General features: G+C 38.0%; 3 protein-coding genes and 1 long non-coding RNA gene across 5 annotated transcripts in view; 3 read left to right on the forward strand and 1 right to left on the reverse strand.

Moving 5' to 3' along the window:
* Positions 1-3020: 3020 nt before the first annotated feature.
* Positions 3021-4550, reverse strand: LOC148909265 (uncharacterized). The gene is made up of 3 exons (XR_016120525.1): positions 4442-4550; positions 4314-4367; positions 3021-3687 (listed from the first exon to the last, which is right to left on the reverse strand). It is a non-coding gene; the product is annotated as an uncharacterized LOC148909265 (long non-coding RNA).
* Positions 4551-4814: 264 nt separating this feature from the next.
* LOC116293093 (large ribosomal subunit protein mL38) lies at positions 4815-10372 on the forward strand. 2 transcript variants are annotated; one of them, XM_031700489.1, is made up of 8 exons: positions 4815-4951; positions 5067-5219; positions 5812-6008; positions 6252-6324; positions 7410-7455; positions 7888-8046; positions 9077-9210; positions 10245-10372. In XM_031700489.1, exons 1-8 carry the CDS (start codon positions 4828-4830, stop codon positions 10346-10348), a joined length of 990 nt encoding a protein of 329 aa, XP_031556349.1. In that variant the 5' UTR covers positions 4815-4827; the 3' UTR covers positions 10349-10372. The 2 variants fall into 2 exon arrangements, with proteins under 2 accessions (XP_031556349.1, XP_031556350.1); XM_031700490.1 differs by having other exon boundaries at positions 4822-4951; positions 5100-5219.
* A 2144-nt stretch (positions 10373-12516) lies between these two features.
* Positions 12517-17860, forward strand: LOC116293106 (uncharacterized). The gene is made up of 2 exons (XM_031700503.2): positions 12517-13423; positions 16415-17860. The coding sequence occupies exons 1-2, from the start codon at positions 12916-12918 to the stop codon at positions 16831-16833; spliced, it is 927 nt and encodes a 308-aa protein (XP_031556363.2). The 5' UTR covers positions 12517-12915; the 3' UTR covers positions 16834-17860.
* A 2505-nt stretch (positions 17861-20365) lies between these two features.
* Positions 20366-23789, forward strand: part of LOC148909266 (short-chain collagen C4-like) — an 80033-nt gene continuing 76609 nt past the window's right edge. The window contains exon 1 of the mRNA XM_089033939.1: positions 20366-20696. Within this exon, the coding sequence (XP_088890065.1) occupies positions 20467-20696 (230 nt within the window). The 5' untranslated portion in view covers positions 20366-20466. The remainder of the gene's footprint in view (positions 20697-23789) is intronic.

Here is a 23789-nt window from a genome sequence, read left to right on the forward strand (position 1 = left end):
AAGTACATAAGATGCTTGAGTTACAATAGTTAGTTTCCTCCCAAGATGGAAACATCACTCATTGAATATCCTTTCTTCGCTTTGTGTTTGGTTACGCACTCGAACAAGACTCCAGGAAAAGGAAAATGCTATTGGTTAAGTGACCCCCAGCACCTGATTTACAATCCCCCTATGACAGGCTGCACAGTGAGAGTAACAAGAACTCGGCTATAGAATAATTAATTGTTTTGTGAATGATTTTAGAGGTTGGATTTCGGAAGATCAAGAATTATGGTTTTCTTAAGTCTTGCCCGTGAGGGGGTCGCCTTGAAGCGATGATCAAGATGAGGCCTGCAACGAAGCAGAATTTTCCTACTGTTTCTTGTTGGAGCTGAAATAACTGTCAAAACTAGTTTCACTTTTCTGATCCTTGCGCACGTTCTTAACAGTGTTTTGCTCTCGACTTTTTCAGGATCCATTTCCTCTACACTTAAGGCTTTCTAATATTGTGTTTTACATACATTGGGCGCACTATACGAGACAAATTGGTCCTGACCAAGACAGCATGTAGCAACTGCTAACACCCTCAACTATTTACTCACCACTCTAAGCAAAGAGAAGCTATTATATTATTTCTTATTGATGTATGTACTATTCGATTTCGTTTGCTTTGTTTGACAAAGGATTATCAAGTACTCAAATAACAATGCCAAACGATTACAACATTTTATACTGTAAACCCATTGAATAATTAATGCTTTTTAATTTTTTTTTTAATTCCCTTGACAAACATGAAAGTCTTTTTATAGTATATTGAGAGAAAATCCTCATAGTATACTGTGTATCTGTGCATTAAGAGATCAAGGGATGGTAGGACTTGGAAGTGTATGAGCTCTTTGGCGTGACTGGTTATCGTTTTCATGGAAATATGATGATGATGTTTTTGGTGTCGAAGCATGTTTGTTATCGTTGTGGCATGTAACCTACCCTGGTCCCAGAGCTTTCTCGTATTTTTTTTTCTCTGTAAAATCGCCGCGAAGCGGCAACAACGAGCTGCGAAGCAGCGAGCCGCGAGAAACCTCTGGTCACGACCGTTGAGAACCTCACTTTCATGCCATCAACTTATGATCGTCGAATTCTGATTGGATGGCTATTTTAATCACTGTACGAGAAATATGATTGGCTGGATTAGATATCTATGGGGGTAGGGGCTGAATGAGCTTGTCACGTCAATATTTTTGTTTGGGGGGGAGGGGTCAGGCTTTTCGTGCCATCGGACTATATTGTCATTATAGCGTCTTGTCAGCCTGAAGTTTGATCTTTAACACATCTTACAATCTTATCTAAAGTCTATAGTTTATAAATATTGCTAGTTTATAGTTTCAATCATGGTTTTGATATCCAGAGAACTATTCGAGAGTATCTTGAAATCAAGTCTCGAAAGTCGTTTTCCCGAAATAGAACAGCTATCGGCTGAGCAAAGCAACGCTTTGTTTGGTCTGTTAAACCGAGAAGATGTCTTCGCCGTTTTGCCAACCGGTCATGGCAAGTCAATCATATTCCAACTACTGGTCGACTTCTGTAAGGAACTTAATCTCAGAGGCTTTCCTTACCCAAGGAACGCCATCGTCTTGGTGATTTGTCCGCTAAATTCGCTGGTGGAGTCTCATATCCGAGAGTTGAATTCCCGAGGCATGACAGCAAGCAGTTTAACAGGAGATATTGATGAATCGAAAATACGGCGAAGAAATTCTTGTTTATTTGCTCCAAAAATATTAATTTGCGAGCGCCCACTGATTTTTATACTTTCTCTGCAAGCTCTACAGAAGTCGTTTGGACGCTGTATAAATACCTTTACCGGTGTATTATAATCTTTCTGCATAACATAACTATTGAGTCGAAGTAAGAAGAGTCGCACGTGTAGCATACTATTTTGACAGCTCGTAAATATACAAAGTCTCTTCTCCCACCCCTACTTGAAAAAAATAGTGTTGGTATATAGCATTAAGCCTCCACACCCTAATTATAATTTGTAACACGATCATCCTTTTGTGATTGGTCGACTAGAAATGATGGATTTGACAGCTATGATGGCATGAAAGTGAGGTTCTCAACGGTCGTGACCAGAGGTTTCTCGCGGCTCGCTGCTTCGCAGCTCGTCGTTGCCGCTTCGCGGCGATTTTACAGAGAAAAAAAAATACGAGAAATCTCTGGGACCAGGGTACATGTAACCTAAACTATCCTTGTTATTTCTGGAATGAGCCACAGCCTGGAGGGGGCGCCTTTAGAAATTAATTTGTTTTGGGATATTTAAAAAATGCGGTAAAAAATGAGAAGGGAAACTTCGTGCATAAAAGCGGTAGTTGCTAGGGTGGGTAGCTGCTAGACGCACAGGTGTCTCGGTCAAACACAGTCGAATATATTAGCCATTTGGAGGTTGAGGGGGGAAAAACGGGGCCAAGTTGGCATTATAGTGCATTGTGGGGCTGTTTGAGGGGACAAAATAGATGCCATTTTCGGAAATATGTCTCCTAACTTTTTTGTTTTTTTCTTTCTTTTTTTATTCTTTCTGTCCTTTCCTTTCATTTATTCATTCTTTTTATATTCATTCTTTTTTCTTTCTTTCTTTCTATCTATCTTTCTTTCTTTCTTTCTTACTTACTTTCTTTTTCTTTTCTTTCTTTCTTTCTTTTTCTTTCTTTCTTATACTTGGCAGATTTTCACTTTTCTATCTCTCTTCCTTTTTCCCATTTTCTTCTTTTTCCGTTAATAGATCGCAGCGGAAGTATCACTTTACAGTATTGTGGCCCTTTAAGCCAATATTTCTTCAAATTTTCTTTTTAGGGGTGTAAATTAAGAACAAGACTGATCGGAAGAAACTAAATATGATTGCATAAATAATTACCACAGGTAACCCAATCTTCAGCAATAGTTGCCACAGGTATCCCAATCTCAACTAATTCCCTTAATTCAAGTTTAATGCCTTTATAGTAATAAATATCTTTTTATTGCAAATGTATTAAAAAGTGTTGAAATGCATCTACCAAAGGAGATTTTAATAAGGGGAAAATATAATAAACTCATCCCGTACTCTAAATATAAATCACTGACATTTCCCACTTACAAAATCCTATGTATACAAAGTATGAATAATCAATTAAATAGTTTCACGTCAAGTTTCTGTGTTAAACATTGAATAATTTGTTGCCACCATCTTGTATGAATGTGTAGTTATAAAAAAATATATCCATACCCCCTCATGGAGGAATTTTTTTAAGACACCCCCCTACCCCAAGGAATTTCCAATTTTCTTCCATACACGCTCTGTTTATTATTTTTGTTCTTTCTCTGACCCCCCTACTCTTCAGAAATTCCAAATTCCTCTGTGGGGTGGGTATGGATGATTTCTGGAACTACACAATTAAACAAAAAAAATCGTAATTCATTTCTTTCGATACATCAAACAACATGCCCACCACGTCTTTTATAAATATTTGTTCTCAACCAGCGTTCACCATATAGATACAAATTATTCACTGCCCATTCATCTCTCCTTTTGTTGAATTTCTCATACATCAAAACCCATTTGCATTATGGTGTCTCTGTTGCATCAAGAACCACCATCTCTTTTATCACTGTCTGTTGGATTCTTTTCCCTTTTCTTGGCTTGTGACATCATGTTTTCAAAAAGTTATGCAGATCAGGCAACTGTACAAGGAAAGATAGAATAAAGATAAATGACTGGCCATATAGCATAACACATAACTAGAGTTTGTTGGGACTTTCCCTTAGCTATACATGGGGTTTCTCCAGGTTCTCTGGTATATCCTCCCATGCGAAACCTTATACACTAAATCTTGATCTGTGAGTTAGCCATGCCCTGATTTAGATAAGCCTAGAGATTGTTTCAAAGTATTGATAAGATTGGAAGGGGTTTTTTATGGGGTTTTTTAAGATGTTGGAATACAGATTTAAGAGTGGGCGAAAATTTATGTGAATTTCAAGAAATATCAAAACTTTCCCTAAATATAAGATTATTGGCTTTTCATTTAATTCTTGGTTTGCAATCAATCCCAAAAGAGCACAATAACAAAAGGGATGTCCGCCATGTTGGAAGATATAACAAAAGACAAAATCTTTTGTCAAATTCTTCCAACATGGCGGCTATGACGTCTATTGCAAGCGAAGAATACACATATTTCACTGTTAGATCTTGTTTCACAATATAAGACAAGACAATAAGACAATCATTTTATACAATTAATAAATCCTAAAATCAAGGTACCAAAATAATAGGAGAAAATATATATGACAGTTAAATAAATCAAGCCTACCTCATAGGTCTGGGCTAGATAAACTCCAAAGACGTTTCCTGCGACCAGTCCAACCTGATGGTCAAAAAACGTGCCTTATGATGTTAAAACTTAAATAAAACAAACAAAACAGTAAATATAATACTCACAGCTAATGATATCAGACTCGACGTCGATGACATAGTATTTCTTAAATTAAATAAACACTGAGAAAAGATTCAATGCATCCAAGTTCACTTCGACTGCATAAACCTTTATTTCCTCTTCCTACAACTGAATTAAAACTCTTGGGGGAGGGAGACAGTCATAAAAAAATGCTACGGTCTAGTAAAATTTCTTGGCATACAAAATGGCCTATTCAATAACCTAATTGCATTTTGTATCAATCCTGTAAATATTTTATGTGCAGAATTACAGAATGATAAAGCTGGGCATTCTGAAACTATAGAGTTTTATTTTTTACTCTGGGGACACCACACAAACTATTTTTGTCGTTCAATATTTTTTGCCCAGCGGTCCATACCACTAATTCAAGATGGCGGCTACTAGTGTGCTGAGGAAAGCTGGCTCGTTTAGTCAATGTTTTGGATGTTTTAGAAGTTATACGAAAAATATTGGTTTAGATATTAAGAGTGTATCAAGACGTTTATGTACTGGAGGTAAGAATTTTATTTTTTGATCGAAAATCGTTGGGTTATTTCTCTATCGATAAATGAAGCGTACTGTAGCTTGACACACTCTTACATCACATTTTTTTGCTGTTCTTGTTTAAAGCAATAGAGACCTCAAGTTCTTCTGACGATTCAGTTTCAGTTGTGAATGAAGATGTTCCAGAAAAACGCAAAGAATTTCGTAAATTCAGATCTAGACTTTACAGGCAAAATCGAATGAATCCAGAGCTCGAGAGAAGAGCACGTCAAGGAAATTGTGAGTAGAAGAAGATTTTTATACAATTTTATTGCCTATTTCTTGATGATATAAGCTCAAGTGAGAAAGTGACATTTACCTTGTAACAAATGATTCGTAAGTAACTTTGTATGTGAGGTAACAGAAATTGGGCTCCCTGTGGTTCAGCTAACATAAAAAATACGTAAGAGTAAACCTCTTTACCTTTGGCGTAATGTTTCCCATTTCAGACCATGTGTCATTCTCTTGAGAGAATAGAACTTTTTTTTTTTGAGTTGTGTAATCTCCTTAAACAAAGAATAGATACTCTAGGGAATGACACATGGTCTGAAATGGGAAAACATTGTGCCCAAGCCAAAGAGGTATATTGCAGAGCAACGCACAAAAGTATGACCACATTTAATCTATTCGTATGCATTCACATCGGCTTTGCGATGCCAAACAAGCTTTAACACACCTTATTTGGAAAAACCAATAAGCTGTGCATTAAATTAACATACAAAAGCTTGTGAATAGAGGTATGCAAATACATTAAATGTGGTCATACTTTGGCATGTTGCATTGTAATCCAAGGGGTTCATAACAATATTTTTTATTTTCTTTTTTTATGCAGTAACTATCAATCTAGATGCTGTACACAAGGACTGGTTAGCTAAAGGTCTTCAAAGCACTCGTAATCTTGCAAAGCATTATGGGATATTTGAGCATATTTTTGCAGGCCTTGAGTTCAAACCAACAGTTTTGATGAAAATAATATATGAACAGGGAAATCAAGAAGTTAAATGGGGAAACTTTGTCTCACCATCTCAGGTAAAGGTCTTGCCTTCATGATCGAACTCTTGGTAACATCAATTTATATACCATCACCATAACATCATTATCATACCATTTATCCCCTACTACCATCACCATCATTATCCATCACTACCTTAATTCATCATATTCACTCATAATGTTCTCATATGGCCTAAAATCACTGCTTTATTTGTTTTACTATCTCCTTATCAATCAAACCCAAGTTCACCATTTATTATCACACTTACTTTTTTCCAGGCAAAGTCTTGTCCAACTGTTGATTTTCAAAGTGATTCTGGTACATATTGGACTTTAATTCTTACAAATCCAGGTGAAAAATTATTTAAATTTTATCAATCCCATAAAACAACCTCTGGGCTGATCAAAGTCATGGCATGGCTTACTCACAGATTGAACCCTGAAACAACCTCTGAGCTGATCAAAGTCATGGCATGGCTTACTCACAGATTGAACCCTGAAACAACCTCTGAGCTGATCAAAGTCATGGCATGGCTTACTCACAGATTAAACCCTGAAACAACCTCTGGGCTGGTCTAATTCAGGGCACAGCTAACTCACAGATTGAACCCTAAAACAACCTCTGGGCTGGTCTAATTCAGGGCACGGCTAACTCACAGATTGAACCCTAAAACAACCTCTGGGCTGGTCTAATTCAGGGCACGGCTAACTCACAGATTGAACCCTAAAACAACCTCCGAGCTGATCAAAGTCATGGCATGGCTAACTCACAGATCGAACCCTGAAATAACCTCTGGACTGAGCTAGGTCATGGCATGGCTAACTCACAGATTGAACCCTAAAACAACCTCTGGGCTGATCTAAGTCAGGGCATGGCTAACTTACAGATTGAACCCTGAAACAACCTCTGGGCTGATCAAAGTCATGGCACAGCTAACTCACAGATTGAAACCTAAAACAACCTCTGGGCTGATCTAAGTCAGGGCATGGCTGACTTACAGATTGAACCCTGAAACAACCTCTGAGCTGATCAAAGTCATGGCATGGCTAACTCACAGATTGAACCCTAAAACAACATCTGGGCTGGTCTAATTCATGGCATGGCTAACTCACAGATTGAACCCTGAAACAACCTCAGAGCTGTTCTAATTCAGGGCATGGCTAACTCACAGATCGAATTGGGATTTAGCTGGATCTGTTTTGTGGATGGAGGAAAACTGGAGAACCCAGAGAAAAACTCTAAAATCAAAGAAGAGACCTAAACCCTATACTCACATGTGATGCAGAGTCCAGGAATCAAACCTGAGATCCCAGAGGTGAGAGGCAAGTGCACTTCTGCTACGCCACCCTTCCTTGATTTTTTTTGACAAGAAGGTTCAAGAGCAGAGATGATAGTAAATTTGTTTTATTACGATATTCTTTTGATTTTTTTAAAAGATGGTAATATATGGGATAAAGACAGTGAACTTCTTCATTGGTTTGTGTAAGTTTGTTTTATTTATTGTTGTATTCATGGAGTGTTTGTTGTTTACTTGATTTCACTATGTTTATTCTTGAGGTCCTATAATTATTGTCACATGAATGGCTGTAATGATAAGATACCTAAGTACAAAATTGGCAATGTTGTATCAGAATTTAAATATGGTACAGGCAACCCGGGGGGTGACTCCAGGGTAAAAGTATTGGATTGTCATATCTCTTAGGGGTGAAAATTGGCAGTTTGGTATCTTTTAGGGTGTGAAAATTGAAATTTAGAATTTCAGTTTTTTTTGGTGTCTTTTAGGGGTTTAAAATCATACAACCACGCCCTAGGGGTATTTTCGAAATTTTCTAACGAGCATACCTGATACTTTTACCCTAGAGTCCCCCCCCATTAATTGATGCTTGTAACATTGTTGTGTCATTCTTTCATTAGTGCAAATATTCCTGGGAATAAAGTGTCTGAAGGTGATGTGATCAGAGAGTACATTCCTCCAATCCCGCCAAAGGGTACTGGTTTCCATAGATATGTCTTCTGCTTGTTGCGACAGAAAGATAAGCTTAACCTGGACAAATATACTCCTTCTGATTCAAGGTATGTAAGCAATTCGTTTAAAAGTAAATGAATAAAGCAAATTTCTTATGACTGTATAAAGAAAGGTACACAAGTTAAAGGGGGTGTAGTGGTAGTGCCCTTGCCTCTCACCTTTGGGGATGTAGTGGTAGTGCCCTCGCCTTTCACCTCTAGGGGTGTAGTGGTAGCGCCCTCGCCTCTCACCTTTTGGGGATGTAGTGGTAGTGCCCTTGCCTCTCACCCCTGGGGGTGTAGTAATAGTGCCCTTGCCTCTCACCTCTGGGGGTGTAGTGGTAGTGCCCTTGCCTCTCACCTCTGGGGGTGTAGTGGTAGTGCCCTTGCCTCTCACCCCTGGAGGTGTAGTGGTAGTGCCCTCGCCTCTCACCCCTGGGGTTGTAGTAGTTGTGCCCTTGCCTCTCACCTCTGGGGGTGTAGTGGTAGTGCCATTGCCTCTCACCCCTGGGGGTGTAGTGGTAGTGCCCTTGCCTCTCACCTCTGGGGGTGTAGTGGTAGTGCCCTTGCCTCTCACCCCTGGAGGTGTAGTGGTAGTGCCCTCGCCTCTCACCCCTGGGGTTGTAGTAGTTGTTCCCTTGCCTCTCACCTCTGGGGGTGTAGTGGTAGTGCCATTGCCTCTCACCCCTGGGGTTGTAGTAGTTGTGCCCTTGCCTCTCACCTCTGGGGGTGTAGTGGTAGTGCCCTTGCCTCTCACCTCTGGGGGTGTAGTGGTAGTGCCCTTGCCTCTCACCTCTGGGGGTGTAGTGGTAGTGCCCTTGCCTCTCACCCCTGGAGGTGTAGTGGTAGTGCCCTTGCCTCTCACCCCTGGGGTTGTAGTTGTTGTGCCCTTGCCTCTCACCTCTGGGGCTGTAGTGGTAGTGCCCTCACCTCTCACCTCTGGGGTCTCAGGTTCCATTCCTTGGCATCACATGTGAATAGACTTGTTAGCTCTCTTCTTTCGAGGGGTTTTCTCCTGGTTCTCCAATTTTCTTCGTTGATCAGTTATTTTCATATTGTTCTTCATAATTGATGGCAATAATCGTTGTTTGTTCTCTAGTTTTTCTTCACAGTGGACATTCAAACTGGCTGAACTACTCCATGACAACAAGGATGACGTCACTCCAGCAGGACTAGGGTTTTTCCAGGCAGCCTGGGACGAGACAGTATCTAATACTTACTTGGAGACATTAGGTAAGGATGGCACCTTGAACAGTGCAAAGGACATGACGTGACGACATTGACTTATGCAACAGACCCCTTGCAGCACGTCAGAATGCAGCTCAATTTAGAGGACATAACAATAGGTTTCCAATTCTCATGATATTAAAATTCTTTTGCTTTGTCCTTCAAATTGAGCTGCTTTGACGTCACATGCAAGGGGTATATCGACCTATTTGGCTTGGGTGTAATGTTTTCCCATTTCTGACCACTTGTCATTCCTAAGACACATAAACATGGATACAACTATCAAAGCCCAAGCCAAAAAGGTACATTGACACATATAGTGAATACTAAAAACTGTGTTGAAAGGCAAGAAGAACTGCCTGTGAAATAAATCACGCTTGATATCCTATAATGCTGAACATGCGAGGCTCTAATCAGATGGTACTTCGCTCAACTTCATATCGCGCGTCTTAACAAGCTGTCATTTTTCGGTGCGAGATTCCGTCGTCATCCACCGCGATTTGAATACAAACTAGGTGCTAAAACACAGTACTTCTGTGTTGCGGTTTCGTTACTGAGCAGGCGCACAAGGCTTGTGTTTCTCTCGTCTTTGTTCCATTCTTACTGTGCATGTGACGTCATAGCCGCCATTTTGGCTGACTGTAACTAAAGATTTGGTTTTGATTTCTTTTTTTCTTTCATCAACGAGCATGCATTGCGGCCAGGTCTTTTGCCCAAACTTTGTATCTCTCTTTCTTCAGTCTGTACCATCGTGAATATACAGAGCTCTTTACCTTGGGCGTAATGTTTTCCCATTTCAGACCACGTGTCATTCTAAAGAGTGTCAATTCTTTGTTTAACAGTTGCGCATAAGAAGACACATGAATATGGATATAATAACTCAAACGAAGAACCTTATTCTTAAGAGAATAACACGTGGTCTGAAATGAGAATCCTCTACAACGAAAGTAAAGAGGTATATTCCAATTCTGCCTTAGCATCCCTTTCAGGGGTCTCCTAATGATCGTTTAAAACTTGCTTAAACAAAGGTTTTTTTACAGGAATAGCGGAGCCTGTGTACGACTTGAAGCCGTTCATCACTCCAACCTACAAACGAAAGAACACTACGACAGTTACCTTTGAAAACAAGTATAGAAACATGTAAATAAACGCCAAGTATCCTTGATGATGATGTTCGTAATGTGTCATGATTTCTTGAAAATATTCATTGAATCAAACCGTTTTGTTGTTATCGAGTAGTTTTTTTTACCAAATTTCATATGTGAATGTGATCAAATGCGCAACTTTTTTACGAAACTAAGATGAAAAACGAAATGTAGAATACCGGTGAAATTTGTCTTGCGAATTGTTCAAGTGCAGCAAATTCCAAGCCGAACTTGGAAAGCAACATAATACAAATTTATTTTCCTGGGAATTGTACTAACCTCCGGATTGGTAACAACTGATACGCTGGATGAATCTATCTACACATCTCTACACATCTCTACACATATGAGGTTTTGCACCATGATACAGCTTGGGCTGCCTGTGGTTAGATAGCAAAACAATAAAATCCCTTTCCTTTTGGAAATATTGAATAAGCCTGAAGCGAGATGACGTTTTACCCCCGACTCTAGACCATAATAGTTTTTTAAACTCTTTTATTTTAAAATTTTTGATTCCTTAGAGAATACAGGAACAATAGTCATAATTAAAGAGCAAAAGCAGTGTGAAAAGGATTATGGTCTAGGGGGTAAAACGTCATCTCACTTCAGGCTTATTCTTTCTCGTGTAAAGCGATTGTAGTTTCCAGTTTTCCTGTCATCTAACATGGCTGCCGTGATGGTGCTCAAAGCCTGTGTTGAAAGTTTACCATAGTCTGTTACATCAATGCATTCTGGGACTGCTAACTAATCACAAGACGTCATCGTTTTTTGTTCTTTTGTCCAGTGTTATTTAACTGAGGTTACGATCCCACTGACATAAGACTGGAAATGACGTATCCTATAGGGCAGTACTGTCGAGAATGCAAAACGTGCTGTAACGACTGTTATTGAAATCTTTGACCTAGTAGATTTCGTGACTCGTGTTCACGTGGAAACATAAAAGCATTTTCACATGTATAGGAGGCTAGGCAGTCGCTTGTCAGTGCAGAACAATAGTTATTCAAATTGGTCGCCATATTTCGATTCAATATGAGGCACTTTGGAAACGTGATGTTTGGACTACAAAGTTGCACTTATCACCTCGTTATTCATTTATTCATTTGCAAGGTTTACACAACGTTTATTGTAAATTTGGTGTCTTATGATACCTAGTGTTTAGTATACGGTAACAAGTCAAAACAAATACACTCAAAACCCTGGGGTGACGTCACAGTAACATACTAGAACTATAAGAAGTTTTATATCGTCTAGTTCTACTTTACACGGCTCAGTTCTTTGTTATATCTCGCGTATCCCTGGTCATTACGAATTCAAAGTATATATTTAGATATATCCCTTGAATACTAATACTTATATATAGTCCTTGAATGCGTAATGAGGTTAGGAGTCAGTGGATGTAAGATATATCAACTCTCGGGTTGATATATCTCATGTCCACCTCGGTAACGGTAGTCTTCGATTGCACGTTACGTCATCACGGACTCTCGGGGAAGCGTTGGTACCATTTAAAAGATTGAACTCTCTTGGGAATGCTTATCGGCTTTGGAGATGACAACGTTTATTGAAAGTGTATAACCTTAACTTAACGACGCAGCATTGAAATGAAGGAATATTTCACCATTCAATATTATTTACTTTATGTAGAATCAATACTGAGAGTATCGTATCAGGGGTTAGGTCCCGGGGGGGGGGGGGGGTGGCACTCCCATATATGAACTATACGGGGATGATCCGCTGAACAGGGTATGGTTTTTCGAGCTTCTTGTCATAAACAGGGTATGCAATTTCACTCAAGGTCCAAATTCTTCCTGAGTTTCTTGTCATATTCAGGATTTCTACTTTCGTATTGACTGAAACTGGTTACCATGGTCGTAAAAAAATGATACGTGAGATGACATGATAATTGAAACAGGAACTCAGTGCAATTAATTATATCTTTTGTCATAAACAGGGTATACAAATGCAATTTTTTTTGTCATAAACAGGGTACCCCTTTCAGAATTCCAGCGGAACACCCCTACCCAAATTCTGGCGGAGTAACCCCCCCTGGGGGTTAGGTTTACTCTAAAATGTTTTGTCGTTTCCAAGATATCATTTGCATTTATAATTTTCGGATCAAATATCGATGATGCATCTCTAATTTGTATTTCAAAATTTTGCCTTGACTTTAATAGATTACAACTATAATTGAAAGTCATTTTATCCCTAATTACTTGGAGCAGAATTAAGTAAGAGAATAAGCTCAGAGTTCGTAAAATATTTAAGATATTATATTAATGGTTTTGAGTTAACGGACTCGGGGGAATTTTCTTTGAAAGAGGTTGAAAACAATGAGCCGGATCAACAGTTGAGTGGGTATGTAAATCACTGCTTTGCGAGTGATTCATTCAACCATAAGTGAATTATCTTGAGAGGAACACTACAGATCTCTATAGATTAATCTACGACTTCCCGAAATTATTGCCATTCAAGGCTATTAGAAGCAAACTTTGCACTAAGGAGTTGTCTGACGAGTAAAGAATCCTAAGCGGCGCAGAAGTTTCGACGACGAAGGTTTGCCGAAAGAATGAAGGGAATTCTGCTAAGTTTATTCGTAGGATTGTGCTATTTGCACAGTGTACAAGGATCTTGGAACTTAGAAAAATATCGTCGGTATCAGCTTCTTAAGCGAGAAAGAGTAAAGTATTGTAATCAGGAAACTCCAAACTGCAATCAATGCCTTGCTAAATCTGGCTGCTCGTGGTGTGGCAGGGATGGGATTTTCGAGTGTTCACCCAAGCAAATCTGTCTTCAAAAAACAAGGTGCCCTTCGACTCCTCAACACGAACTCCTGGAAACTTATTCCAGAGAAAATGTTCCTTCTTTTCGCGACGTGAGTGTGAATTTTAACCCCCAAAGTGTGGCTTCTGGTGCTAATTCCTGTAGTGAGAGGGGAAATTGTTCGTATTGTACAAGCGCGGGCTCTTGTGTATGGTGCGAAAAGACGAGAAGTTGTCTTCCCCACTACAACGTGAGCACCACAAACAAAGCTTGTGGCAGCGATCTGTGGTATAAGGACCAATGCTTATACAGCTGTAAGTATATTTGTATATAATATATAATATTTGTATATATATTTCGCCATGTTTATAATCTAACTTAGCTTACTACAGTTCATATTTGTATTGCAATTCCTTTATCTTTCGGTAAATATTCAAGTTAACAATACCTATAGTGATTATTTCATTTGCTGGTTTAACATGCTATTCCATAGTTTTCAGGAATATTTAAAACTATTTAAAAAATCCACATCAATTCATTTTAAAAATATCTTAAAATCAGAGCTTAGGATTAATAATTCGAATGGCGGGCTTTTCAGTCACGGGCTGATTAATTTTTGAATTGATCTACATATTTAGCGCTATTTACAGCAACATCGATTATATCTTTCTTATTTCAGCAACCGCACCAAAAACAGGGGGAAATTATTAGTAATGTACTATAATTTCCTCTGACCAAAACGTATAAGCATTTGCTACTAACTTGAGTGATTATAATGATATCTTGGTGAGAATTGGAATAAAATTACAATGATGATGTTATTTTATTATCCACATGGAATTCGCGCTTCAACGAATCAGTGAGGTGAGACACACATTGATTCTCACTTAAAATTTAATAAATTTTAACTGATTCTTTTACCAAATAACTGGTATTACACAGCTTTTATTATGACGGTACTTAAAACCATCGTCTTTTTGGTATTTTTGAATGCTAAATATCCAAGTTTTCGTTGCCAATAGTGACTTCTCGACAACGTGAAAAAATTCCTCTTTAAGAGACGGTCGGCGGTTCTTCTTAGAATTATCTCTGGTTTTTTTTCTTTTTAGGATTCTGGTATTCATTATCATATCGTTCGACAAGATATTTTTCGTGTTTTTCCCCGAAATTATTGAATCACAAAGTCCTTGGAGACTGACCTCTTTAGAAAAATAACCCTTTGAAATGAATCGAGGTGGAACGCATTTAATGGATTTGCATATTTTGAACCACCCTCTTGGAATTCTTCATAAAATTACCATCAAAATTTACTCAATTTTTCAGTTTTTACCGACATTTTTTTGTAAATAAAGTTGGTCAAATCCGTTGATAAATAGTGTAAAAAATATTCAGCTGTTTTGAACAAAAATTTCATTTCATGGTCATCGAGGTGGAACAAAGTTTTAAGCTATATAAACACAGAAAAGTTTCGGTATTTTTCGATCAATATATCTTTGTTTTAAGACAATGTTAAGCGTTTTGAAACGATGTTAAAGTCAAACTCGATTTCTGTGATTCTCTAGGGGAACTAATTTTACCTTCAAACCATTAATTGTTTAACTAGTACAGAGTTAATCCCCTCTATTAACTCCGACTAGTCAGTAACTCATCATATCGAGCTTTAAGCCTTTGAACTAGAAGGATTTTGCGAAGCCTGAAATTTTCCTCATTATTCGTATCGGAGAAATTCACGGAACTCTTTTTGTAAAATGTCAAGAATGATACAGTCGATCCCAAAAACGTTGTCCAAGTGAAAAGAGGTTCATAGGACAATAAATGTCACGTGTTCATTAAATATTCAGTTTTACGCGCGTGGATTTTTTAAATTAGCATACTGATGCAAAAGTAAATTACAGTATTGAAAACTGAATCTGAAAGATGCCGCGGGCTTTCTCGGATGATTTAAGTTGGAGAATGGTATACCGACATTTGTTTTATGCAAAAACATACCAGGAGATAGCCTCTAATCTGTTTGTAAGTCCTAAAACGGTCAAACGGACGTGTACACTAGTGGAGACATTAATCCTTGGCCCGTCGGTCGACCTCTTCAAACAGGAACACTTTTTCCGCATGAAGAGTATATCGTCATGGAGTGTCTTCTAGAACATCCTGAAATGCAATTGAATGAAATAGCGTCGAAAATATTCAATACAACTGGCTCTGCTTTTAGTGCCCAAACATTATGCAGAACGGTCCACAGGCTTGGATTCACGCGCAAGAAGGTATGGTACGTGCAGATTGGTTTGCTCATTACTCATTACTCAGTCTTGCAGAACGTTCTTTAAGTCTGGTAAGGCTTTCACTAGCTCAGAACGTAGCTCTGAAACGGTCTCTAACACTGGAAAATTGGGTAAACTTCTTACAACGTAGCTAGACTTCTTCTTGGAGTCCAAAACCCGAACTTCTAAAGTCGAAAGAACTTGTTTTGAATTACCCGCCGTCGACATTTTCTGCCACGCATGTGATGCAGCACGTTCAGATTCCTAGTTCCACACGCGCGTAAAACTGAATATTTAATGAGACACGTGACATTTATTGTCCTATAAACCTCTTTTCACTTGGACAACGTTTTTGGGATCGACTGTAACTTTTGAGTTTTAAATGCTCATAGTTTGCGCATGCTCATAGTTTGTAAGCAATCCAATCTCGTACCCAGAGCATGCGTTTCTTCTGGCCTTCGGCAAAGAACGAGGGTTCTGGCATAATCCATTTTTTGACCAGAATTTCTTGGACTTCCGGTACAAGAGCGCATGAGTTCAAAGGCTTGCCGAAAATAAATTTAAAAAGAATAAACACAGAACTTGTTTTAAAGCATGATTTTCATTGATTATATTTCACTTCCGGAATATTGCGCATGCGCCAAAAAATGGATTGTGTGAGAGCCTTCGTTCTTCGCTGCAGGCCAGAAGAAACGCAGGCTCTGGGTACGAGATTGATTACCATCGTGCTGAAAGGAATTTACGAAACTGTCAAATTTCATGATCAGTCGTTTCTCGAAACATAGAAAATTCTTTTATATTTTTTTTCTTTGTTATCATAATGGTTGGTCCAACAAAATTATCGGTCCGATTTCTTTCTAACATACGGGAAATGCCTACGGTCAGTAAGCAATGGATCCGCCTTCTCAAAAGTATCGTTGATAACAAACATAACACAAAAGACACCACACTTTTCTCGAAGGAATTCAGTGGCATTTCTTCAATTTAAAAAGGGTTCATTATTGCCGGTTTGCCACTCCTAATGATATTGTATTTTTGCTCTTGTAGCTAAAGTCAAGCCGTGTCCTGAACGTACCAGTGGATGCAAGGAATGCACGGCTGATTCAGTATGCTTTTGGTGCAAGGCTACTGGTAACTGTTCCTACTATCCCCACGATGCCTTTGTTCCTGACAACTGCCCCAGCGACAGCTGGTACTACAAGAGCTGCTCACATATGGAGTTAATAGTTGTACTGGCGCCTATTTTGTGTGTTCTCTTCTTCCCCATCTTGATATTCATAGTCATTGCTATTGTTCTGTGGTGTATGAGACGAATGGGGTACAAGGGAATGGATGACCCGGACAAAGCTGAGGAAGTGCACCAATCACCGCCAAGAGAGAAAAAGCCGTTCATGATGAGTCACAAACCACCAGCGAGTAAAATCGAGGAGTTAAAGAAGAAGTATGGTTTAGAAGATAAGCCGTGAAGTTCACTCGTCTCGCTACCGTGACTTGCGAGCCAGAAAGGTCTATAGAGGTTTTGCACCATCACGTGACGGCGCCATAATCCAGCTTTGACTGCCTGGGGTTAGATGGCAGAACAATAAAATCCCTTTACTCTCGGAAATGGAATTCTTTCTCATTTAAAACGATTGTGTTGTTCCTGCCATCTAACATGACTGCCGTCACGTGATGGTTCAAAGCCTCTAGACCTTTCCCGAATAGCGCAGCGCACTGATTCTAAAAATAGCTTAAAGATTCGGACAAACATTGCATTCTGTTTAACCGCTACGAGGATTATACGAACCGATTTTTTTATTTTTACTTAAAGTTGCAATAATAATCCATGTAAACTAAGATCAACTGCGATCGGCTGTGAAAATTATCTGCTGAGAGTAAACTTGTAAGTTTGTTTGTCCGAATTTCGCCTTGGTCTTCGTTTTTATGGCGTCACGGTTGCGCTGCGCTGTTCGCTTCAGGCCCTGGCTAAACGAGGAAACATGTTTACCGCGCGCATGTTTCCTCGATGTTTCCCAGTTCAGCCACATGCGAAACATTGCTACGTGCAACAAATTTTTGCTTCCAAGACGCAGAAAATTTCATAAAGGTCTTTTTTCAATAATAATAATTTGTCAATATGTGAATAACTATCGTTAGGCCATTTGTGTCATTTCCTACAACTACCAGAATCCCTTGCACACCTCCTTTTGTTTAGTTCATTAGCACCAATAGGACACTTGCATTATATACTCATGTACTACATCTACCAGAATCCCTTGCACACGGCCTTCTTTTGTTTAGTTCATTAGCACCAATAGGACACTTGCATTATATACTCATGTACTACAACTACCAGAATCCGTTGCGCATATAGATAGACATATATCATGACATAGACATATATCATGTGCCTGTTTCTACCAAAGCCAGAGCTACCAGAATGTATCCAAGGTATAAGATATCGATAAGGAATTAGTCTAATGAGTAGTAATTAAAACAACTTGGTGATTTTGATTATTTGTTCGTTTGTTGTTATTGTTTTTCTTTCTCTTTTCTGTCTTTCTTTCTTTCTTTCCGTCTGTCTGTCGCTTGTAATTTCTTTTTCTTTTTTCTTTTTGTTTTCTTTTTGTTTTCTTTTTTGTGTTTTTGTTTTGTTTTTTTTGTTTTTTTGTTTTTTTTTCTTTTTGATTAGTTTTGTTTGTAGGTTTTTATGCTTGCTTGATACACCGTATCTTAAAGTTGAAATAATCGCAACAAGTCCGGCATTATTTTTATTCAATCAATGAGCAATAATTCGCCGAGGTAAATCCCTTTGTCTTGACTTCTTAATTTGTCTTCGCTTTACTCAGGTCTTTCTTTATCCGTTTGTTTCCTATTCATCTTCTTTGTTTAGTCTTCAATTTTATATGTAATATATATACAGTATGAGTGGCCGAGTTTGTATATCGGAATCAACACGGACACGAATACTGTAGATTACTTATCAAACGTCTAGGTTAGTTCCTTTGTGTTTCACTAAAATTTTCAGAAGTGAATCTGCCCAAGAAATTCCAAGTTAAATTTTATGCAAATGAACACGATTCTGTATCTGATTTACAAAACTCTTCACGGTCGTGATTTCTGTTGTTTTTTCCTCATGGAGTATTAATGAGTTTGATAATACCCTTAAACTACCTCTGGGCTGATCAAAGGAGAAAACCAGAGAAAATGAAGAAAACCCCTCGAATCAAGGGAGAGACCTAACCAACCATACACACATGCATGGGAGTCTAACCAGAGACCCCAGAGGAGAGTTTCCTAGCGCAATGTTCTTGACCCACATAATTTATGAGTTTTATAAACTAAGAATAAACTGTCATTTGTCATGTAAATCGCTGTACGTGAGTCATCACCTCCTCCTTTGTGCTCAGTTGCGCAGTAAAAAAATCCTTAAACAATTACATCCGTGTTTAAGACTGTTTTCCACAAAATTTTCATTTCAAGAAAAAAAAATCTTTCAACTATTTCTTTCTTTTTTTCTCTTTAGAGATTACTGTTTTTATAGTAATCGTAGTCTAGTAGTTGTTCTCTAACTAAAAGTTTGATTTAAGACAAAAAAATGTTTTTAGTCACTTAGTGAATATCTAAAACCCAGACTCATTATATTTAATGAGTTAATCTAACAGGTTTTTTCTACACTTGCATGAGAAATCTCCTATTGCATGCTAATGGTTGTTATGACAACAGTTTCCTTGGTAATGCAAATTACTATCTGTACTGGCTTGAACAGCTTCCTGAGTGGGGACTGTCATCTTACGTGATTAACTGCTTTCCTCATGTTTTTCTCGCTTGCAAATAAACTTTGTTAGTATACCAAATTTTTGCTTTCTCCTTTGTAGTTAGTCTAGACATAGGGCTAAGAAAAGCTGCAGCAACTTTTGTTTCTACGTCGATCCAAGCCACTTTGTGTGGCTTTCTTTGTCTGTTCATTTAGTAGTTGTGTTGTGTAGCGACCTCATTCAGTACCTAAAGAACCTCCACCACAAAGACCACCACTACATCCAGGCTTCATGCCGCTTCCAAATGCACAGCAACCATTACAGATAGGAGCAAATATAAATAATAATATTCACAACAATTGATTATTTTTATTATATCAATGAGCAAACATTCGTTGAGGTGTAAATCCATTTGTCTTTAGTTTTTTTATCTCTCTTCGTTTTACTCAGTTATTTCTTTATTTGTTTGACGTTTCTTATTTATCTTTCTTTTTGTCGGTCGGTCGGTCGATCGGTCGGTCACTTAGTTGAGCATTCAATCTTTTCATTACCCTAAGAACCTGAAGAAAAACCCTCGAATCGAAGGAGAGACCTAACAAACTTTACTCACGTGATGCCGAGTCTGGGAATCGTACCGAGACGAAGAGGCAAGTGTGCTAGCGCTACGCCACCATTGTACTGCGGGCCCGCATAAATTTATGAGAGTCATGAACTAAGAGTAAACTGTCATTTGTCATGCAAATCGCTGTACGTGAGTCATCGCCACCTCCTCATGTCTCTTCGTGCTCAGATCGGTGTTTAAGACTGTTGTTTTTCACATATCCTCATTTCAAAAAAATATCTTTCAAATATTAAGTATTTTCTAGCTAGAGATTCCTTTTTTTATAATCGTAGCCCAGTAGTTTTCATCTTGTTTCCTCCTGAGATCCTTCCTCCGAGGTCTTTCTTAAGCACATCCTTGATTCACGATTTAACTGTAGAGTCTCTAACTAAAAGTTTGATTTAAGACAAAAATATGTTTTTTTAGTTTACAGAGTGAACATCTAAAACCCAGACCCATTTTATTTAATGAGTTAATCTAACAGCTTTTTTCTACACTTGCATGAGAAATCTCCTATTGCATGCTAATGGTTGTTATGCCAACAGTTTCCTTGGCAATGCAAATTACTATCTATACTGGCCTGAACACCTTCTTCCTGAGTGGGGACTGTCATCTTACGTGATTAACTGCTTTCCTCATGTTTTTCTCGCTACGAATAAACTTTGCTAGTATACCAATTTTTTGTCTTCTCCTTTCCAGTTATAGTCCAAACAAGAAGGCTAAGAAACGTTGCAGCCGCTTTTGTGCAAACTTAAAAGGAGATGTTTCTACATCAATCCAAGCCACTTTATGTGGCTTTGTTTGTGTGTTTATTTAGTTGTGTTGTAATGGCCTCGGCACCTATACAACCTCCACCACAAGGGCCACCACTACATCCAGGCTTTCCAAATGCACAGCAGCAATTACAGATAGGACCACAGCCAAAAAATCTTAAAGATATGTTGAGCGTGCTTCAGAGAACACAAGCTATGATGCTACAGTTGACTATCAGGTCAGTCGTTAAAATTATATTAAATACGTTTGCGACCACTATCGCTTTATAATTACTGATCTTATCCAAATCCATTGTTTTCAGTCTGCATTATCCCAACGAATGCATAGAGGAAAATCAGACATATTTAGTTCATTCATTATTGGCTTTGTTTCTATGATAAACAAGCTAGAAAGAAAACAATTGGATTTTGATAAGAACAATAATTATACTAGATAATCACTTCGGCACGCAGCATTCGTAGGTATAATGCAGGCAGCTTCGGGCTACGCCCTCAGCTGCCTGCATTATACCTACGAATGCTGCGTGCCTCAGTAAATATCTATTAAAGAGTATGGCACGAACAAGGTGTACATTATCTGAAAGCCGAATAAACATATTTTAGGAAGAAATCTTTAAAATGTGATGTACAATAGCAGGACATATTTAACAATTTCTAAGGAAAGCAATAAGATTCTCTAACCATAAATACTCGTTTTCTAAAACATCCTTCCATATTTTTTCTAAGGGAAAGTTCACTTAATATGCCGAGGAAAGGGGGGTGGGGTGAAGAAGATATGTGTTTGGGGGGGGGGGGGGGGACAAAGCTCCTTGGGACATGAAAAGGGGGGCTCTTAAAATTTGACATGCACACAAGGGGAGCTGGCTCTCAAATTTTAATTTTAAAATTTTCATGGGTTAGTTGGGGGGCCTTTTGGAAAATGAAGTCCACAGTAAAAAAATGTTTTTGAGAAGAAATCTTTATCCCCCACGCCGCATTCAATGAACCGTTTCCCTAAGCAAAGTCTTTTGAACTTTTATGTTGCGAAGAATAGTCAAAATTGTTTTTCGATCCTCGCCTGAACTTAAATAACTGAAGAATTTCATCTCTGAACCAAGCGGGAAAGGAGACGAAATCTCTTAGTATAGTAATGACCTTTTTAAATTTATTCTGAGTAAAATAATTGTTATTTTTTTACTGAATTGAAAGCGGCCTCATAGAATTGCTTTAAGTTTCCCCATATTATAACCAAATATTTGGTCTACAAAGTCTCAGCAAGTTGCTTTCAAAGATAAGGTCTGGATTTAGAGATAATTTGTGAAATGTAAAGTCAAGGGCAACAAAATTTTGATGAAAGGAAAACTTCGATTTCAACCAACCTAGCGTCAGGAGAAAGTTTGATTCATGTGTACTATGTATGCGAAAAATCATATTTAACTTTAGTCTGTTACGAGAGCTATAACCGTTTCAACTTAAGTACCCTCACATTCTGAAAACTGGGTCGAGCCACCTTAAACAATTTTTTCTTAAAATATAAAACGCATATTAGTACAATATCTCAGAAGATTAGGCCATCTCGTCACATTTGATAAAATGATAAAATTTAGATTTCGCTCTTTCATTTATTTCTTCTTGGCAATAACAATAATAACAATAATAATGGAAACTTTATTTCATATTTACTATTTATTTTACAAATAGGTAATTTAGTACAACTGACTACTTGAGAAACGCAAGAATACGCATTTACACGCTATTAAACACACACACACAAACGAAGGAAGAAAAGAAAAAAAGATTACAATTTCATCAAATCAGGATTATTCCAAGCTTTGCTCCTACAACAGAAAATATAGTATGCTGATCTTATGGTTATATTCATCATATTTCTAAGTATATATTTTGGGTTGTTTTTGTAGAGCCCTATGTTGTCAATCATTTCTATAAAAGTGGAACGTTCATCAGAAAAAAAGCGCCAAGAAAACTAATAGACATGTTTACTAATTTAACGCATTTGAAATCACTACTTTTAAAAGCCTTTGAGACTGTTTTTGTACCTTTCTTTTTTGCGTTTACCGTTATTTTTGAGATTTGAACCCCACAGTCAGTTCTAGAACATAGAGGCATAGTTATTGCAAATATTCTCCCGAACTTAACCGTTTGGAACCGCGTCCGAGAGCGTTGTTGACGAAGATGAGGTGAGCTGTTTAGGTACACCGCACTTTAAAAAACGTTTTCTCCAAAATTTGGTTAGGACGAGCTGTAGAAATTTCACAACCACCTCGATAAAGCTCTGGTCTGGATTATGTAGGAAAGTTTGATAAAACTTGCAATGATTTTTAGCAAAACTCTCATATTTTAGCCGTTTACAACGACAATTAGAAGAAGAAAAAATATTCGGTGAGTTTTTAAGATTTGATGCTGATTTTTCATAAAGCTCATCCGGAATACTTGGTATGTTTCTACAGCGCGATGTTTTATATGCTTCAAATATTGGATCGAATTTTCAAGCGGCGTCATGGATTTTGGATCCCCCGGAATCGGTGGATTGGCTCGCTTATCCTTCGGAAAATGTTCGGGATTTGTTTTGAATACCGTACGATTCAGAGTTATAAAAGCTTGAATGATTTCCTTTATTAAACCAAATAAATTGTCAAAGACTGTCAATCTAATGCGCATACATACACACACACTTATTTCTTTGCCTTTTTCACACTTTAATTTGATAAATGCATTTTGGAATCTAGGGTAGATTCTAGTGTAGATAGTAGATTCTAGTGTGGAATCGCAGTATGAATATTAGATTCTAGTATAGAAACTAGTGTAGAATCTAATGTAGAATCTAGTTTATAAAATAAATTAAATAGTACGCACGCTGTGATTGGTTGATAGCCATGTTTGCATGAGGGTATGCAATCTCGTACCCAGAGCCCTTATTTCTTACTGCGCATGCTCGACGAAATAATTGGGCTCTGGAAAACTCCAATATAAAAACTTATACTAGAATCTACACTAGAATTTATACTAGATCTACTATCTACACTAGAATCTACACTAGAATCTATACTAGATCTACTATCTACACTAGAATCTACCCTATATATAGAGCTAGGCTATTAGCTATCAGGCTATTGGCTACATGGATATATTTGAATAAAAGCACTGCAGAACATTTCTGTGGTTTTAGGGAAATGTGGTTCAAAGTTTTCTATATTTCTAAAAATATATATATTAAGAAATATTGACATAAGTTTTTAAAATTCATCATCTCGATAAACTCTCCGTTAGATGATGGGGTAAAATCTTTCTAGAAGAGTAAAGTATAGATCTCA

Source organism: Actinia tenebrosa, unplaced genomic scaffold (assembly GCF_029948245.1).
Source record: "Actinia tenebrosa isolate PJP-AT-01 unplaced genomic scaffold, QUT_ActTen_1.0 PGA_scaffold2__45_contigs__length_23673736, whole genome shotgun sequence".
In the NCBI taxonomy this organism is placed as follows: domain Eukaryota; kingdom Metazoa; phylum Cnidaria; class Anthozoa; order Actiniaria; family Actiniidae; genus Actinia; species Actinia tenebrosa.

What these genes read in the sequence shown, in the direction of transcription:
- LOC116293106 (XM_031700503.2), top strand. Translation starts at nt 12,916, where the DNA reads ATGAAGGGAATTCTGCTAAGTTTATTCGTAGGATTGTGCTATTTGCAC. An exon ending in GGACCAATGCTTATACAGCT is followed by an intron (nt 13,424 to 16,414) that starts GTAAGTATATTT and finishes TTGCTCTTGTAG; the next exon opens with CTAAAGTCAAGCCGTGTCCT.
- LOC116293093 (XM_031700489.1), top strand. Translation starts at nt 4,828, where the DNA reads ATGGCGGCTACTAGTGTGCTGAGGAAAGCTGGCTCGTTTAGTCAATGT. An exon ending in AAGACGTTTATGTACTGGAG is followed by an intron (nt 4,952 to 5,066) that starts GTAAGAATTTTA and finishes TCTTGTTTAAAG; the next exon opens with CAATAGAGACCTCAAGTTCT. An exon ending in GAACTTCTTCATTGGTTTGT is followed by an intron (nt 7,456 to 7,887) that starts GTAAGTTTGTTT and finishes TTCTTTCATTAG; the next exon opens with TGCAAATATTCCTGGGAATA.